At 34.4% G+C, this 20,597-nt stretch overlaps 1 protein-coding gene across 3 annotated transcripts in view; it reads right to left on the minus strand.

The window, feature by feature from the left end:
* Positions 1 to 305: 305 nt before the first annotated feature.
* The window catches only part of LOC120775652 (relaxin receptor 2), a 59,571-nt gene continuing 39,279 nt past the window's right edge, over positions 306 to 20,597 (minus strand). For all 3 annotated transcript variants that reach the window (XM_040105908.1, XM_040105910.1, XM_040105909.1), the window contains exons 8-18: positions 18,648 to 18,719; positions 18,107 to 18,178; positions 14,638 to 14,778; positions 13,663 to 13,734; positions 9,367 to 9,510; positions 9,001 to 9,117; positions 6,906 to 7,141; positions 6,315 to 6,429; positions 4,004 to 4,148; positions 2,343 to 2,497; positions 306 to 1,359 (exon numbers count right to left, since the gene is read on the minus strand). In XM_040105908.1, coding sequence (XP_039961842.1) covers positions 975 to 1,359; positions 2,343 to 2,497; positions 4,004 to 4,148; positions 6,315 to 6,429; positions 6,906 to 7,141; positions 9,001 to 9,117; positions 9,367 to 9,510; positions 13,663 to 13,734; positions 14,638 to 14,778; positions 18,107 to 18,178; positions 18,648 to 18,719 — 1,654 coding nt within the window. In that variant the 3' untranslated portion in view covers positions 306 to 974. The remainder of the gene's footprint in view (positions 1,360 to 2,342; positions 2,498 to 4,003; positions 4,149 to 6,314; positions 6,430 to 6,905; positions 7,142 to 9,000; positions 9,118 to 9,366; positions 9,511 to 13,662; positions 13,735 to 14,637; positions 14,779 to 18,106; positions 18,179 to 18,647; positions 18,720 to 20,597) is intronic.

A 20,597-nucleotide genomic window follows, 5' to 3' on the forward strand; every position in this document is an offset into this window, starting at 1 on the left:
ACTAAAATCGACAGTTTTTACGGGAAAAATCGCTAAAACATGGGAATTTCTTGGGTTACTATTAGCAAATAATTCTGGTATGTAACGGCAGTGCTTGCCAGTTAGTTTTGTATAATATATATATATATTTTAAACGATTTTTAGCATTTTTTTACTAAAATACTTTGGGAGTTCTCAATGCACTTCCAGCGCAATTTTGTAGTTATTTTGATACAAAAAACGAAACCGAAAACAATTTTAAAACAATATTTATTTATTTAAAAGCATTTTACAACAATTTTCGCTTAAAACTAACAAATTTCGCTAAGCGTTTATATTAAAAATCGCTTATAACACGCTGCTTACATAAATTTTAATTTCTTCTTTCAATAAAGTTGCTAAATTTGCAAACAGTTTTAAGCAGTTTTTGACATATAAATTATCTGTTCATACAGTAAAAGTTAAAAAGTTTCTCATTAATATTTTATGACTATAAAAGTACATATTTACATAATTACAAAACTATTTTTTATTATTATTATTTTTTGTAATATGTATGGATAATACTTCAAAGATCACAACATACGTTGGCTTAGCGTAACAAATTTCCAGAAAAGTTTTTTAATACAATGTGAAAAAGTGCAGATTGCTGCTCTCTTCTTGCAATTTAAAAAATAAATATTTTAATATGAAATTCTGAAACTCTCTTTGGCTTCACAAAAATTTTTAAATTAAATATTTTTCTACTTTGTAAACAATTACACATCTTTCAAACTGGAAGCTTGTTGCCAACTTGCGCCTTAAAAACTATTTCGATAATATTTTTTTGTAAACATAGCAATGAAGGAATCTCGCTGCTAAAACTAAAGTAAAACTACATAAGAAGACAGTCTCATTCCAGAGTCTCTATCGGCTCAGCAGTCCATTGCATGCGTGTGGTTTTGCCTCCAACGCTCTGCATCCAGCTTGTCACTCGCCTCGCTGCAGCGCTGGCATCACACATAACTGAGGCGTCTATTCTGCGAGCGCTTTCTGCTCGAAGAGCGGCTGTAATTGTGGCTGTGATTCGTGCGTATGCTGCTGAAGTGGCCCAAACTCATGCTGAGGTTCGAGTCGAAGGCGGTTTGCGTCTGTGAGCGTGGATCGGTCATGAGTGAGCAGGAGGTGGGCACCGCTTGGCAATAGCGCAGCAGCTGCTGCTTAAACGCCGCCGTGGTGAGCGTATAAAGCACCGGATTCAAAGCTGAGTTCACCGGTAGCACAAGCACTGCGAGCCAGGCGTAGAGAGAGGGTGAGATGGCGCAGCCCGAGAGCGCTGCCACCTTGACGACAATTATCGGCAGCCAGCAGGCGCAGTCAGTTGTAACGATTATCGCGAAACTGTGCGAAAAATGGAAGAGAAATTGGTGTGTTATAAAAAATAGTGGGGTTGACAACAGATAAAATACAGAGTAGAGTTATGCCTGCACAAAAACTAACTATCTTAAACTTCATACGACTTCCGGAGTAATCAAATGCTCGAAAGTATATTCTTATTATCCCCTCTTACGTCTGACAAGTACTTTCTTTTTCCACTGTTCAACCTTTTCTGAAGTTCTTTTTGACTTCGCCAGCGTAAACCTGGTTCATTAGCTTTACTTGGAATTATACTTTCTTAGCATTTTTCAAAACAATTTCAGCATTTAAGCACCAAAGGCTTTAAAGGTTGTCAAATTATTCGATAAATAAGCCAATTTAAATTACGGAAGACCTTTTTGAGAATATGTTAGATTTCAGCAAGGTCCTTTCCTACCCCAATATGCTTCTAAGTTTCTGACTTAAGCCGAGAAGTTATTTGGTAAAGTATTTTTCGGTACCCGAATCATATATATAGACAAAATTTTGAAAAGACTTGCCATCGTAAGCACTCCGACTCACACCGAAGCTCCGAATACCAATTACATGTAGTCGGTTTCACTTAGAGAAAATTTGCTGAATTTATGTACAGCATTAACTGTTTCAGCGGGTTGATCTAATCTCAAAACGCTTGGGCATTCAGCAGTCTATACAGCTAACGTTTTTTTGAGCTGAATAAGTGCCAAAAGCTTGAAAAGCCAGTTGTAGGCGACAATTAGGTTGGATGAAAATGTATTAATCGAAATAAAAAATCAACGCGCTTGCTCATTTGCTCCTGCTTCCTTTGGGCGCGTAACTAATACCCAAAGCATTTCATCAATCGCCGGCCATCAAATTTAATGCGTTTTCTACCAATTCTCATTAGTTTTTGGTTTTTCACGCTCCTCGCATACATTGGCCGCTTTGACCCGTACAAACAAGTAAAATAAACACAGCAAGCGACAGGAAAACAAATAGGGATCACTTACCGCGTAGCAACGACATTCTCACGTCCACTCAGCGTGCTCCGCATGCCGCCGCCCGAGTCGCGTATCGCCTGCAGCATGCGAATGTACGAGTTCGATATGAAAATCAGCGAGACGGTGTTGATGAGTATGAACAGCAGCGCGGAGTACTCCCAGCCCTGTGAACGAACAGAAGTAGAAATCAAAAGAAACAAATTTATGGCGTAATAATTGAATGATGAGGGACTTAGAAATAATATGGAAGGGTGCATGTAAATAAGTAGCGCGCACTTAACAGCGTTATTTTTAAAAAATCACAATTTTTTAGCAGAAAAAGTCGAAAAAATCGAAATGTAATTTACATAGCGCGACAAAAGTGGTGACTTGCGTAAACAAAGTGCCTGCGACGCCTGCTAACGCTTCACCAAATGCATAAAAAATATGTACAGTTATATGTAATATTTTTAACCAGTAAACCAAGCTTACCGAAATGCCGAAAATCATTAAATTTTCCATAAAAAAATATAATAATAAACAAATGTTGTCTACAATTAGGCGCAGAGTCAAATAATGCTAATTTAGCCAAGTCATGTCACCCTAAACTAAATACCTTTCAAAATAAAAGGCTTGCAGTAAATTGGAATTGAACGATAAAGGCAGTGGACGGACGCCCAAAATAGGCTGTTACCGACGAAAACATCAAAAAAAAGTGCCTAAAATAATTTCGGATGCCCATAAGTGAAATTGTCTGACAGCGCAGAGACGCTAAATATATAGACAAAGAGACGCTAAAGATAAAGATATCGATAAAGAGACGCTAAAGATAAAGGTACGTATTGGATATATTGCGAATGAATATTTGAGTATGCGAAAGCTCTGTGCGAGCTCAAAACCTATCAAGTGCAAAAACGAACTGATGCTTCGTTTGACAATGGATGAAACATGGCTCCATCGTTTTACACCGGAGTCTAATTGACAATCAGCCGAGCGCAGTGTACATGATGAACCGATCACAAACCAAAATGCAAAAGTCGGATGACAAGGTTATGACATCAGTATTTTTAGATACTCGTATACTATTCATCTTCAAATGGGTTTGCATTATTGGAGCGTTTGAAGGAAAAAATCGCGAAAAACGGCCGCATTAGAAGAAGAAAGAAGTGATTTTTTTATCAACACAATGCATTGTGTCACAAATCAATGGATATGTTGCCGAGTTTTCATGAATTAGGCTTCGAATTGCTTCCGCATTCTCCAGATCTGGCTGCCAGTGATTATTTTCCTATTCTCTAGCCTCAAAAGAATGCTCGCTAGAAAAAAATTTGGCAAAAATGCAGAGGTAATCGCGGAAACTGAAGCTTATTTTGAGGCTTCAGTAAAATGTATTACAAAAATGGTATTGAAAAATTCGTTGAACGCTATAATCATTGTAAAGCCCACGAAGAAATAAATGAAATTTTATCAAAATAATGTTTTCTATGATAACTTACGAACTTTTCAACCCATCTATTACTTCTAATAATATATAGATTACTCTACAACTACGGAAATTGTTTGTTGCATATTTTTCGGATTTTCCACAAGATTTGGTTTACTGGGTATTTACTCATTTTTTGCTAGATATATATATTCTACAATTTCTACTTAATGTACGTATATTTTGTTTACTTTTCACTCTCACTCACCTTTGCAAATGGATCGTGTATGTGCAGTGATAGACAAACACCGTTAGTGCCATAGAAATGACCACCGAAATATTTTATCGGCAGAAAAGGCAAAGCGGCAAGCACGAAGGACATACCCCATAGCAGACCAAGGCGAAAAACGATACTGTAAATAGAAAAACAAAATTTATAAGTAAAAACGAACGAAAGAGAAATGAAAGCAAATTGAGAAATGGACAAATAGATTTATCTGCATAATGGAAAAAAATATAAAAAAAAAACGTTTATGACCTGCAGAAGTGAGAGCAAGGAGTCAAAGCAAATGGATTGTTGAAAAAATGTTGACATTAAGGAGAGCTTTCGTAGTTTTTGAGAGATCTATAGTCAACAAGTCTCACTAATCACTTAAAAAAATTATATACAAGTCCTGCTTTGCTGTTGTTCATAGACATACATAGGTTTGCTTTTGGAAAAAATATGGTATTTTCAGTGACGTAAAATCATCACCTGAGCTTCAATGCGGTTTGAGGCTCTCACCTATAGAGACACAGACATTTTACATATTGTCCTATGATTCTTACAATCTAACTGAAGGCTCAGAAGCGCAGAATGAGAAGCTCAAGAACCATCATAACATTCCCACAACATCATAACAACAGAGAACATTTCCTTCCTTGCAAATTAAGCCATCCATCTTGATACCAAAAATATCACAGGACATCGCTCTATCAAGAACGCTTAGTCGCCTTATTATGAGGCGATGGGTTATGACATTTTGAGGCAACTTGAAATCTATTTCACTCTAACCACAATTCTTTTCACGCTCTACTGCTAAAAGCCATTAAATTCTACTGTGTGTTAAGCTCTTGAAAATGCAGGCTAGGAAACGTAAAAAATTAATGATTTAATGTATCGGAAAAATAGAAGGCAAATGAAGACTAGCCAAGAATAAGAGTAATAAAAATAAAAAACCGTATGCAGTTATAAAAAAATCGCACTAAACTCAGTCACCAGCGCTTCACAGTCTAAGTGTTCGTGTCGTAAAAGCTCGAATTTTATAAGCAAGCAACAACACTTGCAGGCGGTGTACCAGACAGCAAGGAACCCAAGCAGTCCGCCACGCAATCAGACGTTCATCCAGCTGTTCTGCAATAAAGTCACACTCCACACTGGGAGGGTCACTGCACAGAAAGCGGGTGACCAGCAGAACTCGAGCCACACGAGCTCGCCATGTCAGCTCACACCTCAGCCACCATAAGTCACGTTTTATTTATGCAAAGCGCACAGAACGCTGACCGTGAGTATATAAGAATGTATGTGGCGTGCGAAGATATTCCTTGGTTTAAGGCTGTGGCTTCGAACCTTGTGCAAACAATAACAAATAAATATGAGGGATATGCATAAGTTGGTAGAAATTGCTTCGAGCTGTTAAAGGAGATGACAGAAAACTTGCTTGAACGATTAGAAGGTAAAATTTAATTGAAAATATTTCAGAAGACCTTGCTAAGTACAAGGCAATGACAAATCTACTTTCTCCCCCAAAGAAAGGATTAACCTGCTCACTTTTTTTAAGAGAACATAGCTTGTGTTTGCTCTGAATCACCTTTCGAAGATCTCAAGGGTTTTGCGACCTGATCTCATAAACCTACATAACTCTGAACTATAGGAGTGTAGGAAGACAGACCTGAAGGAACCCTTTCCTAACCACAGTGGCCTAGAATTATGACGGCCCGTAGAGTCTCTCCAGAGCAGTTCTTTTTGAATGATTTAAGGGTTTTAAATGTACAAGTATAAGCCAATTCTTTATAACCCGATCTAAACGGGGTTAGATCTCCGAATTAATAACCCGTTGCAAACTGGATGAAGGAGTACAGACTTGACCTTAATATTGCAGTCGATGGCGTCAAGTCTCTAAATAGTTTATTGTCAATTTGTAATCTCTGAAGAAACTGTTCAAATCGGACTACTATAATATATAGTTGTCATTCAAACTGAGCGATCGAACTCAAGTCCTCGTTTGTTTAGCAACAGCTTTTTTCATCAATGAGAGTCGAGTTGCAAGAATGGAGCTTAGAAACTTTAAAATATTTCTCAGAATAACTTTAATTGAATTTCCTAAGAAGTTCTCAGAGCTTTTTTGAAATATTTATGACTTTTTTGTGACTGAAAATTGTCATCAATACACAAATGACTAACATAACTTGTTGCCTTCAACACGCAGTAGCAATTTGCACTTTGACACACGACCTATGTACATGCAATTTATCATTTCTCACTTCTTCTCAGTAGAGAGTCACTGAGTCACAGCAGTACTGATTTATTGTTTACTTACCGCGTTTTACCGCTATCGCGCGGCTTTAGAGGACGTGTCACGGACATCAGGCGATCCCATGTAACCAATGTTAGCAGCAAAGTCGATGATTGACAGCTGAATGTGCTGAGAAAGCCTGGAAAGGGCATATAAAACAGCAAAATGTAGAGAGCAATGACAAAAATAAGGCGAATCACGTAAATGCAAACAATGGGCAGACAAAATTGTGCACGAAATTTCAATAAAGATTTGATGGCAAAGATGATGACAATGATAATTTTTTACTTTTAGTTTTTTGAATATTTTTTTAAGATTTAAGATAGCAAGTTTTTAATTTTTTTTAAATTTTTTTTAATTTTTTTTTTTAATTTTTCCAATTTTTTAACATTTTTGTTCGTAATTTTTTTTTTTAATTTTTTTAATAGTTTTTATTTTTTTTCTCTTAGTTTTTCAATTTTTTTCTTAATTTTTTACTTAATTTTTTTTTAAATATTGTTTAATTTTTTTTATGATTTCTCAATTTTTTGGCGATTTAATTAGTTTTTTTTATTGCACTTGGTTTCTCTCTTTCAAAACTGGCCACCATGCACTCAGCTCACTTCGTATACTCACCCGAGAAATCACACCAAACGCTTTGTCGCCATAACTCATCGTAGTAAATGTATTTGCCGCGAAATCTAATATCCGCACAAGCAATTATCGTTAAGTAGATGCCCATGAGGAAGTCGCTGGCGGCCAAATGACGCAGATACAATGAGTGCTCCACATTGCTGCGCGATTTGTAAAAGTAGCGGCCGAGCAGCACGAGCAAGTTGCCGACGGTGGCGACAAAGGCCATTACCCACACACTGTCAACGCACAAAGCAGATAAATAGTTAATAAATCGCAAGTGCTAATGTCTATATTTTATATTAAATATTTATTGCATAGACTAGCGACTAGCGACCAAACTTCGCCTTGAGGCACCCTTTATAATGGAAAGGCCTTAACATTTAATACAATTTTAGTTACTGAACTTAAAGTGCGCTAACTTTCACTTTTCCGGGCGTCAGCTGCGCGCCGCATAAACTTTTCATGCAGCAAGCCATCAAATAATAACAAAAAATATACAAAAACAAAAAAAACTGTATACATATTTCATTTTTTCTAAGCTAAGTTTTTTGCTACGCTGAAAATTTACAACACGTCCGCGAAACTTTTAGTTTGAAAACACAATTTTTCGCTTGTTGTCTGGTGTCCCGCTTATTTGTCTTGCACTTTGGCAGTCAACAGCTGGCAAATAGATCCAGCACGTGCTAGAGGCTGGAGATATTTGTTATTGTGCCACCAACTAACTGCTTAGCGTTCCGTTATATTTAGTTCATATTTGCCTTTTGTTGCGCGAACGTGTTTGGCGGAGATATTTCTTTTGAAGTGACTTAGCGCTTGTTACCTTTTTAAGCTTCACTCTTTGGTGGACAAGTGGGTGGGAGTGAGGGCAGGAAAAAATGCCGGAAATACTTTCATTAGCTAATTTGCATGCTAAGAGCGTCAGGTGCTCTTTTAAGTTGAAGGAAAAAGATAATCAGTAAAATATTTGTTTTGGCTGTCATGGCGTATAAGTAACCTTCAAGTAGTTTACTTCAATTTGCTTGGCAGCAGCGAAAGCAAAGCAAATTTGAAGCACAGTACTATATACCTTTATAAAAATATGTGAATGTGCTTAAAAATATCAATTTAGTAAACTCAAAGCTTCGAATTCTAAATGTGATTGCTTTGGCTTTATACCAAATTCCAATTTGTATTTGCTATAACTACAACTCAAAAGTCAAAGGGATTTTATGTTAATGGAAGAAGATAAAAAGTCATTATGCTATCTAATAAGCAAACAAGTTTATACGAAGAATAGAATACCCTTCACAGGTTTAAATTTTCCATACAAGAACTTGATTCCGTTCGTTCAGTTTGTATGGCAGCTGTATGCTATAGGCGTCCGGTGTGGAAGATTTATTGAGATATTATAGCAATGCCTTAGACAATAATCCTTGCGAAATTTCTTAAGGCTATATTGCCAACTAAAAAAGTTTTCCTAACAAGAGCTTGATTTTAATCGGTCGGTTTGTATGGCGGCTATATGCTGTAGTCGTCCGATCAGAACAATTTCTTCGGAGTTTGCGTCACTGCTTTAGGCAATAGCTCACACTAAATTTCGTGAAGATATCTCGTCATATGAAAAAGCTTCTCATACAAGAAATTGATTCCGATCGTTCAGTTTGTATGATAGCTATATGCTATAGTGGTCGAATACCAATGGTTCCGACAAATGAGCAGGCTCTTGGAGAGAAAAGGATATGTGAAAGATTTCGGAGCGATATCTCAAAAACTGAAGGAATAGTTTGCGCACTGTTAGAAAGACGATTTGATATATATATATATACATACATATATGCTATATATATAGGGGCATATATATATATATATATATATGTATATATATATATCTAGGGGCATGTAAATTTAAATGCACCGCTATCGCACTACAAAGGGGCACTTTGGCTTGTCCACAAAACGCATCAAATACTATCTATCGCAACCTCTTTTCTTGAAGTGCCTCAATTCGTGTACAGTTAAAGCAGTCCCACCCACTTCTCCTCTATGCATTTTCAATTACTCAAGATATGCTTAAAATAACCGTAAATATGCACCCTTTAGCCACGCTTGCACTTACCTGCCGCGCAATATTTGATTATCCAACAAGTGATAAGTGCTGCTAATGCCGTCGCCACGCGGTTCGCAGACGCGCACATGCAACGCGGCGCGACACAAATGGAACCACGAGAAGTAGCTGCAACAAAGTAAACAGAGATATCGATGAAGGCAGAAGAAAAAGGAAAACTGTCTTCCGTTTGCTGTGGCATTGAGAAATGAAACCGAGTAAGAAGTCAACATTTGCACAGCGACAGGGCGTGTGGCGCATGAAGTGAATACCTCAGCTGCATGGCAAGGCATATAAACTGCTAAGGCGTTGCACTTGCGCACACACACACAGCTACTCTACATATGCAGACTCCGTATTATATATTGCGCTACTCACATATAATTCAAACTGCTTAGATTCTGCAAGACACGCGGATCCAATGTCTTGAATTCATTGCCCGTCAGCAGCAGCGATGTGAGATTCTGCATACAATCGAAGGCGTGCAACTCAAATTGCGCCAAGCGGTTGTCGTTCAGGTGCCTGGTGGAATAGAGGGCGTTGAAAAAGTAAAGAAAATGTAGATTATGCAGGCAAAGCAGAAAAAGCTGGAAATGAAAATCATTGGACTAAAGCCACAAGCTATCAGGCACAAGCCACCGTTAGCCGTCTAGTTTATGCATATGAATACAAATACGTATACGAATTGAAGTCTAGTGTATATGGGGCCATGCATGACTTTCAACGCCACAAGCAGCAACCTGTTTCAAACAGTGAGAATTTCACATGAAAGAAAATTTTTAAAAATATGGAAATTTGCAGCGGAGAAAAGTTATACGATAGCTATGTGACACGACTGACCCTTTTGTTATGTATATATGTATATCTGTGCAGATTATTATAGTATCGATCGAAAAATGCTGCAAAGAACTTGCTTGCGCTTAGTGGAAAAGGAAGTGGACTGAAAAAAATATTGAAAGTTAATCTTCCAAATACCAGCTTCTGAGGATTTTTAAAACTCTTAGTAAAGAATAAAGGTAAAAACAAGCACAAAAACGTTAACTTCTGTGACACGCAAGCTATAAGATCCTTCACAGGTGTATTTTTTACAGCATAAAAGAGAATAAAACGATCTTAATCTTGGTTTTGGTCGAGCAGTTTGTATGGTAGCTATATGCTATAGTGGTTCGATCTTAACAATTTTTTCGGAGATTACAATGTTGCTGTGGGTAATAATTCATGCTAAATTTAGTGACGATATCTCGTCAAGTAAAAAAATTTTCTGTACAAAAACTTGATTTTGATCGGTCAGTTTGTATGGCAGCTATATGCTATAGTGGTCCGATCTTAACAATTTTTTCGGAGATTACAATGTTGCTGTGGGTAATAATTCATGCTAAATTTAGTGACGATATCTCGTCAAGTAAAAAAATTTTCTGTACAAAAACTTGATTTTGATCGGTCAGTTTGTATGGCAGCTATATGCTATAGTGGTCCGATCTACACAATTCGTTTGGAAATTGTATCGCATTTTTCAAATAAAATATATGCCAAATTTCATGAAGATATCTCGTTAAATGAAAAAACTCTCATACAAGCACTTTATTTCGATAGTCCAGATTGTATGGCAGCTATATTCTCTAGTGATCTGATATCGCCGATTTCAACAAATGAGCAGTTTTTTAGAAGGAAAATAACTTCTTTAAAATTTCAGATTGATATCTCAAAATCCAATGGACTAATTCGGGTATATAAGTGGATTCAGCTGTGAAGATTACAAGCTACATGTCTGGAAGTTATAGTACACGGAGAGCCGTATAAGCTTTAAGTTGGCTCCAGAGAGCAAATTTACATCATTGTTAAACTTTCATAAGGCAAAAATACCAATAGATGCGTAACTAGCAAGAGTCACACGTGGGACACAACAAGTTACGTGCAACATGTCAAAAAATAAATATAAAAAGTAAAAATAAAAATAAAAATAAAAGTTATATAAATGCCAAAAGCCATTCAAGGCTTCCAAATGAATAAAACCAATTGTGAAGACGTTTACAGCTCAATGAATTTAAGCAGCTTTGAAGCAAACATAAACAAGAGATATCAAAAACCTAAAAAAAATCTCAAATTTTGTAACACAAAGCACTGTTTTTAAACCAAATCAACAACAACATAACTAAAAAAAATTCACAATATTTCATGAATTCCTGCCAACATTTCTAACGCCTTCCTTATGCTTAGTTTAGGTAAGCAGGTATATGTATTTTATTTAATTCAATACGCCCCCTTGCCTCCGCCTTGGCTGCTGAATGTAATCTACGAAATCCAATTTGCTATTGATTGCCTATTATCAGCATGATTGCCAAAAGAAAAGCGGAAAAATCCAGTCAAAAGGGACCCAACCACATAAAACTAATCTAAGCTATGATAGCAGTGAGTAAATACCATGCGGCAACAGCTTATCAATCTGCAGTAGCTGCCCTAACCAAAGCGAGCCCACAAATAGATAAGCATTGATAAAAAGGTGGCAAGGCTCGAAGAAATAGCTGACAAATAAACATTTGCTAAGCTATAAGTTGTTCATGTGACCTTCAGCTGCAGATCTGTGGCTTTTCATCAAATATACTTTTCGTATTATTTTTCTTTATCCTTTAACGACCACGCAACTTGTAGCCAAAAAGCGTAACCTGTTTATTTATTTTCTTTTATCTTCACCCCAATATTTTCATAGTAATGGCCTATGGCACAGCATTGGCCATGTGTTTTTCCAATTGTATTGACATTGACATGCCGTCAGCGTTGATCTGCATGACACACACACTACACGAGCGACGTGTTTGACCTTACGAATCCCTGCTTTAATTTTCTTTGAATTTAATGTCTCGCCAAGTGCCCTTGAATATGCGTATTATTACTAAACAAGAAATGTGCACTTGAAGCTTAAGAAATTTGGCGTCAGTCCGCCTAAATACAACGCATTTATGGGATAATGCGCCTGAAACTATGCTTTAAGGCTGACGCTAACACTTAAGAATTTCGAAATACGTACGCTACACAATTCTTCGATTGCTTTAGTCGCTTTGGCATTTTCTGCGTTTGTGTATAATGTGGCTGTCACATATGTAGTGGCTATGTGCCAATTCGTTGGTTGCGTATACGCCTCAGTGGCCATGAAAAATCGTGCTTTCCCACCTTGCATACAAGTTTAAATTTTAATAAAACTGAATATTTATAGAACAATGGAAAAATCAACTATTTTGTTTCCCCAAATTCTTTTTGCACATTTTCATATGAAACTTGAAAGACGGAGGGTCTTCAAACAGAAATGAGAAAATTCCTTCCAGTTCGAAATTGCTTTGCCGCTATCAGATTTCGCCACTAATGGCCTGCAACTAAATGCCTAGAGAGCTTAAAACATTTCAGACTCAAATTGTCGTTTACACTCATTGACTAAAATAATACATTATAAAAAACTGGAACATTAAATGAAAGAAAATTGCTCAAATTGAATTTCAACTTTATCCAAGTACCCGCCGGCATCTAACACGTCTGCATGCTAGAATGTACATATATGCACACATACATAAATGGATATCTTATTTCATTTCCTAATGGACAACAAACAAAGCATTACGTTGATTGAAGAACTTGTCAATTTATCGAATTTGAAATTCCACAACGAAATCTCAACAAAATCAACAAGTCTATTTTTAAAGTTGCCTCTTGTTCAATAAATATTGGTGTTATGAAATGGATTCTTCCTTCTTTAAGTATTTAGGAATTTTAGACATATTTTTCTTCTGTACGGTTGACTCCTACTTTACGCTTTAATACAATTAAATCTATTTTCAAACCACAATTAACATTAACCTCAACATAAACTTGAATTTCGACCTTAACCACAACCTCAACCTATACTTCAAATTCAATTTCAACCTCAGCCTTAATCACAAACTTAGCTTCGACCTGAATTTCAATTTCAATATCAACAAGATGTTCAACTTTAATTTCAACTTCACTACGAAAGTCAACCTCAACTTCAACTTAATTCAATTTCAACTTCTAGTTCAACCTCCACTTCAATCTGAATTTCCAATTTAATTTCAACATCAACGTTAATTTAAACTTCGATTTCAACGTCAACCTCAACATCAGTCTCAACCTCAACCTCAACATCAATCTCAATCAGAAGTTTAATCTCAATCTCAACCTCAACATCAACTTGAATTTCCGCTTCAATTTTATCCTCAACCGCAATCTCAACCTGAATTTCAACCACAAAATAAACTTCAATTTCTTCTTCACTCTCAACTTCAACCTCAATTTCAACCTGAATTTCAACCTCAACTTCAACCGTAAGCTCAACCTCACCGAAACATAAACCTCAACTTCATCCTCAACAACAACGTTAACCAGAATTTCAACTACCACCTCAACTCAACTTGAATTTCAACTTAAATTTCAACCTCAACGAAAATTTTAACCTTATTCTGACCTCAGTATGTTACGTCATACTTTTTATGCTTCATGCAGGTTAATTTCTGTCATCAATATATGCGGAAAAAGCATTAGCTAAAGCCATAAATCACTCTCAGGAGCAAAAACACTTGATACAGAGTACTCTGTGCTCAAACAGTAGCACAATTTCTGTGCAAATTACTAGGTAATTATACAAAAGTACTTCAAATGTATACTCACAGTCCTTGCAGCAGCCGAAGTGGGCAAAAAGTGCGTGCTCGCAGCACTGACAGTCGATTACCGGCTAAAAATCTGCAAAGAAAATAATGGAACAAAAGAAAATGTGTAAAAATAACAATAGAATGTATGGAATGAACATTTTATGTACAGTAAAGCAAAGACAAAATATGCCTGCAAACAATGAAAATGTGCATTTGCGCAGACAAAGAAAACTAAATTTATTAGAAATTATATTTGAGACAATAAACTGCCGAAATTGGAGTTTTTAAGGGGCTCTTCTTTTGTGCGAATTCGATACATTGCCAACTTGTTAACAACAGGATGAGATATTGTGTGCATACCGGTACATTTCTAAGGGCAGTTGTTGTCTTTACTATTGCTTCAATGCATGTACAACAACAACTGCATTGAAATATTTGGCAATATTTGCCGAATGCCACGTTTCCGTCTGGCGCGCATAAATTCTTAAGCATTTGTGTGTGAATTTCAGCTAACCGTTGGTATAAATGTTTCTCTGTGTGTGTTTTTGTACGCGCTTGTTTGCCAAGCATTTCGCGAGGGGTGCGCCATCAAGCAAATAAAGTTGAAATATGCGCAAGAGCACATGTTTAAGTTATTTCTAAGTGCAAGTGCACCGCCATATGCCGGCACACCCCAAAGAGGGTCATGTGTGTGCGAAAAAATATTTTGGAAGCTAAAATCTGCATTTGCATATGTGTCGGAGCGTAAGCATAAGCACTCACACAGCTACAACTGTAATGCTTGTAATAATACGCGTACACAAATTTGGAGCTTTGTGTACTTAAGTGAGCTATTTCGCTCTAATCCCCTTTCAGTCGCCCCTAACTATACACGCATCCTCGCTCCCACGCGCCCACACACACCCACACCACATCTGGCGTAACTATCACCCGGTGCTGTTAAATAATATTTATGCAAACTCACACACACACACACACACGCGCACATACTTACAAATGCAATAACCGCGGGAATGTAAACGAGTTCCGTTCGATGTCGGCGATGCGATTGTGCGCCAGCGATAAAGTGTGCAGCTTTGTGAGCACCGGGAACATGCCCGGACGGATCTGATGGATGTGATTCTCATTGAGGTAACTGTAAAATAGGAAAATATGTGAAACTGATGAGTGCATCATTGAAGAGTTAAGCAATAGTGTTTGCACTCAGCTTACAAAATAAGACAAATGAAGTATTGAGAACCAAAAAGCTTTTGCTATAAAAAGTATACGAAATGTTTACCCGTATTTATATTACCTAATTACGAACTTAACTTTAAACTTAATATTTTTAACTTAACTTAAACTTAGTGTTAAACTTTAAACTTAATTTTAGATAATCTTTTCCAAAATAAAAAAAATAAAACATTATGCTAACTTTAACTTTACATTACACTTAACTTTAACGTATCCCCAAACCAATCTTAAAATATTCCTTCAGCTTTACCTTAACCTTAACAATAATTTGAGATATCAATCTGAAATTTGGTACACATGCTTTTCTTTCTAAGGAGCTGTTCATTTGTCGAGACTGCCGATATCGGAGCACTATTGCATATAGCTGCCATACAAACTAACCCATTAAACATAAAAATCTCTGTATGGAAAAGTTTTTTATTTGACGAGATCTCTTCAAGAAATTTGGCAGAAATGATTGAAAAAGTTAGTGCTACAATCTTCGCACAAATTATTTAGATCGAACCACCCTAGCATATAGCTGTCATACAAACTGATCGATCCAAATCTAGTCTTGTATTAAAAACCTTTTCATTTCATACGATATATTCACGAAATTTAGCATGGAGTACTGGCACAGTTCACGGTACAATCTACGAAAAAATTTTTTAGATCGGTACAATATAGCGTATAGTTGTCATACAAAGTGAAGTATCAAAATCAAGATAATGTTGTTTTTATACACTTTTATGTTATGAGAAAATCGCTTATGAAAGGTATTATATCCTCGTCGCAACCGAATTTAATATTTTTCCTTATTTTTGCTTCACTTAGTAACTTCTAATACCGTTGTTTTTCCTTTGCGACATTATTCACTTTTAATTTTTAATCCGCTTACTTCAATTTACTTCAATAAAATTTGAGTATAAAAGAAGATTAAGCAAAATTAGAATACCTGGCAACGCTGGATTGACATATATATATACAAAAAACAAAAAAAAAAAAAATTTAGTTAAAAAAATATTAAATAACAAAAAATTTTACTCGCTCTTCTTTACGGCTTTCAAATGTATCACAATGTTCTCGACTATTTCCCCTGCCACACATTTTTACATTATAGGAAGTTTTTGAATATTGTAAAACTAAATAAAATAAATAATTTTAAGAGATAAATTTCGCTTGCGTACAAACGCAATTAATCGTTTGTGCAAATAAATGACTATTTTCAAATTATGCATGAGCACAGCTTGTCATGTTGCGTATACGCCGTGTAGGCCAATGACGCACCTACTCGCACGCACGTCCTTGGCGCTTAAATACCGAACATTTAACAATCAATATTTAAATTTTTGTGCGTCACTAACGGTAATTTAGTAGCGACATTCAATTATGTTGGCGTTTATTTGACTGGGAAAGGTCACGTTTGCGCTGATAATCGTGGACACAAAGTGCATAAAATAAAAAAGGGAACATTTTATTAATTTACTCTTTTCAGCGCTTAAGTGTGACGGACACTTTATGAAACATATTATAGAGTTTTCTTCTATTTTTGCAATTTTTTTCTGCTTTACAAAAGTGAGCAACATTTCGCGCTATGATTTTTGCATTTTCATACATTTTGTGGTGCCTGAAAGCAGGCAGGCGGTTGTGGCTAATGCTTTCACTTTCCATATCATCAATCAATCAAAAATAAATACAAGCCATTAGCGCTTCATAAATTGATTCTTTTAGCATTTTCACGAATGTGGTCGAGTTGTTTGTTGACGTAATTGAATAAAAGCAAAGCTCTTCAATATGATGACAATTATTTGTCAACTTTTTTTGATAAATGTGGTTATAAAAGAAAAAACTCAAAAATTATATGCATATAAAAAAAATTATTACAATTAAAAGTATATATGTACTATATACATGTTTTTTAATACCAACAAAATTTGTGTCTGAACTAATTTATCTTCTTTTAGTTAAGCCAAAAATTTTGTTTGTAATAAAAAGATATTTATACATATTTTTAATTATAATCATTTTTTTATATATTATTTTTATGAGTTTAGATTTTTTTGATTTTGATTGAATTAAATTTTAGTTAAAATAATTTTTTTATGAAAACAAAAACATAATTTTTTTAAATCAAATATAAGAGAATTAAAAATATATAAAAATAATATATATAATACTATAAAAATTATAATTTTAATAAAAGCAGAATAGTTTCCTCAACCAAAAAAAATAATTTCATAAAGATATTTTTTTAATTTGTAATAACAAAAAGAAAAAAATAATATTTGTTCGGGAAAAAATTTTGAATACATTTTTATAAATATTTTTTTAATTCCTTTCAAAAAAAAATGCTTTATTTATTAAAAAATTTTAATTTATTCCAAAAAATTCTAAACAATTTTTTATCAAAAATAAAAAAAGTATTCAGCTCAACCAATTTTTCTATATAATATAATTTAAAAAAAAATTGTAATTAAATTTTAAATTTTTTCACAAAAGATTTTTGAGTTTAAATTCAAATATAAAAAGTTAGTGCAATTAAAAAAAAAAAAGTTTATAAAAAGAAACAATGTTATCAAATAGTTGGTTATTATATAATAAACATTTATGAACAAAAAACCATTTATTTTTTATCAAAATTATTAAAAAAGGAACTTTTTTTGATAAAAAATTAAAATAATTTGTATCAAAATTATGTTAAAATAACAAAAAAAATATATTTCAAATTATTTAAATTTTTTTTGATCACACTTATTAAAAAAAAAACCTTTTTTGATAACAAACAAACATAATTGTTATGAAAATTATGTTTAAATATGAAAAAACATGATTTCATTTTTTCAGGCTTTTTAATAAAGAGGTTTCATACTTTTTGTTTTTGATAAAAATGATTTAAAAATTTATTATAAATTTTATTATTATTATTTTTTTAATAAAGATTAGAATAAAGAATAATAACTTAATAAAATTGTAATAAAGTTGTAAATAATTTTTATAAAAAACAATTTTTTTATTTATTTTCAAACAAATATTAAAAATTTTGCAAAAAAAAAATTAAATAAAAAAAACACCTAACTACATACATATTCCTCTGCTTACAGCCGAAACTGCCCACCTAAATACTCTAACATGTAGCAAATACTTACAACTTATTTACTTCCTAGAAATTATATTTATCCTATTTATTTTTCCACCCCCCACTCTTTAATCTAAAATTTTTGTTATTTATCTGGTAATCCCCTCTTACTTACAGCACTTCCAGACTCTGCAGCATGCCAAACACATCCGCTTCAAAGGTTTCAATACGATTGCCGCGCAGGTCTCTGCAAACAAACAACAACAAATGAAAAGTTAAGTCAAAGAAACATGCGATTCTTCCAAATTCTATAGGCCAACATAAGGGCTCATGTATGTATATGTGTATATATACGTATATATATGTAGTTGTAAGTATGCCTTTTAAGAGAGAGAACGGTACTACAATGTGATTATATTGAAAGAAAATGATTTATGGCAATTCTATAATTTGTCTTCAAGAAAATCATCTTGAGATAAAATGTTTGCCTTAATGGTTGTGGATGTGCTGCTGTGTATAATTTTATGCGCAGTTACTTAAATCTTCTGTGAGTATTTGATTTGAAAAATATGCAAAAGCCTTTGATTGTTCATGAATGGCTTTAATTTACATTGGTGACATTTTTGTCTCTCTGTGAGTAGCTTCTTTTAAGGAAGTCTCTAAATATAACTCTACATGTATGAACGTACACCGTGTTGACGATAACATATACTTACAATTCAGTCAAACGCTCCAAATGTTGAAAATCGTAGTTATGCAGTTCTTTTATGCGGTTTCCCGACAGGATGCTGAAACAGAAACAACATTTATTACTCAAATTTTCATATTGTTTGAAAAAAGTAAAAATAAGTAAATGAATGCAATTTTTATGAAACAGGCGGCAACACTAACAACAATTATTATACAATCTGATTTGTTTGATGTCTATTTTTTTATTTTTGAAATTAATTAAAGAATTAAATTAGAAATTAGAAGTTATGAATAAATAGGTGGCAACACTTCAAACAAATATTTTCAACTATAAATATGTTCCTAAAAACATTTATATTTTAAATTAAATTTTTATAATCAAAAATAAATATAACCGTTTTTGAAAAACTAACTAAATTCATTAGGTAACTTGTTTTGTTGATGTCAATATGGCTACATTTCATTTTTTATACGTATGTAACAAAGGTGTCTGTCTTAACTAAATGTAAATAAAAGGGTTATTGGCTCCATAAAATGTAAACAAAAGGGTCAATGACCCAAACTGTACACAAAGGTTGTGGACTTGGCTAAATGTAAGCAAACAGGTCATTGACCTCCCAAATTGGCCCCATAAAAGGCAAACAAATGTTGTTGACTTGGCTAGATGTAAGCAAAGGTTGTGAACTTAGCTAAATGTTAACAAAAAGTTCATTGACGTTATAAAATGTAAACAAAAGGATCAATGACCCAAAATGTAAACAAAGGTTGTTGTCTTGGCTAAATGTGAACAAATCGGCATTTGCCTCTTAAAATGTAAACAAATTTGTACACGATCTTTTTTTCTAAAAACTGTTTATTACGCGGTTGATTTCGCATTACAATAAGATATAGCTGACATAGTATACAAAGTAATTTGTACTTTTTCCTTTCGTTTTTTGTCATAGATTCTTGTCTAAGGCAGCATTACAATCTATCAATAAATTGTTCATATTGTACCATTACTGCATATAGCCATACAAACTGATCGATCAGTATCAATATTAAAATATTTTTAGATCATTTTATGCCCCTGTTAAGGGTATTAGAACTTCGATGCAGCTGAAGTTAACGTTTTTTTCAATTTTATTATATACTTTAATATAATTTAATATAATATATATAATAAAATTTTTCCACTGCTGTGATGCTTGCATGTGCCAAGAGTATACAATTTTCGTATGCAACCGAACTTATCCCTTTTTTACTGGTTTTAATTTATAAACTGAAATTAGTGGCAACGCTTCTCACAAATATATCGACTTTTAAGTTTTCTTAAACGTTTTTTGTCTGTAAAGCAGCTTTCATATAAATCTTATTAAATCTGTTTCTTAAACTGGTGGCAAGTCCCATTTTAAACAATTTCCTCTACATCAATACGTTAATTGAATTATACAACCAAATTAACGGAAATTAAAATTTAGCCAACAGTGTCAACGTAAAGTTATTTGAACCAAGTTTGGAAACCACAACAACTAAACGCAAAGTTTGTGCCAAAAAATATGCGTCATTCCACTCGCTTGCAGATAAGTGCAGCTCGGCGTTGCAAGTTCATAAACTAAACCGCACAACAATTGCGCGCCAAACAATGGCACGGGCTGCTTGTGGCCGAAGAACCGCCCACTGCCAACCGCCGTACAAATGCGCCCCAAACTTTCACTCCCCCAGCCACTTTGGCCCACGCGCAACCCGAAATCGGTGCAAACAAACGACGCTGCCGACACTATTTTCCCAAAATTAAGTTCCAAACTGCAACCACAACAACAAATTTGTAAAATCTCCAGCTTTGTTGAGGCAATTTTATTGTATTCAAGCGAGTTGACTAGCAAATTACAAGTATGACAGGTCATTATAATTATGATTTAGGCAAATTGTGTGTCCTTTGTGCAGGAATCTGTAAAGTAAAGGTTGTTATTTACTCGTCACGCCCAGCGATACAA

Source organism: Bactrocera tryoni, chromosome 4 (genome assembly GCF_016617805.1).
Source record: "Bactrocera tryoni isolate S06 chromosome 4, CSIRO_BtryS06_freeze2, whole genome shotgun sequence".
NCBI classification, from domain to species: Eukaryota; Metazoa; Arthropoda; class Insecta; order Diptera; family Tephritidae; genus Bactrocera; species Bactrocera tryoni.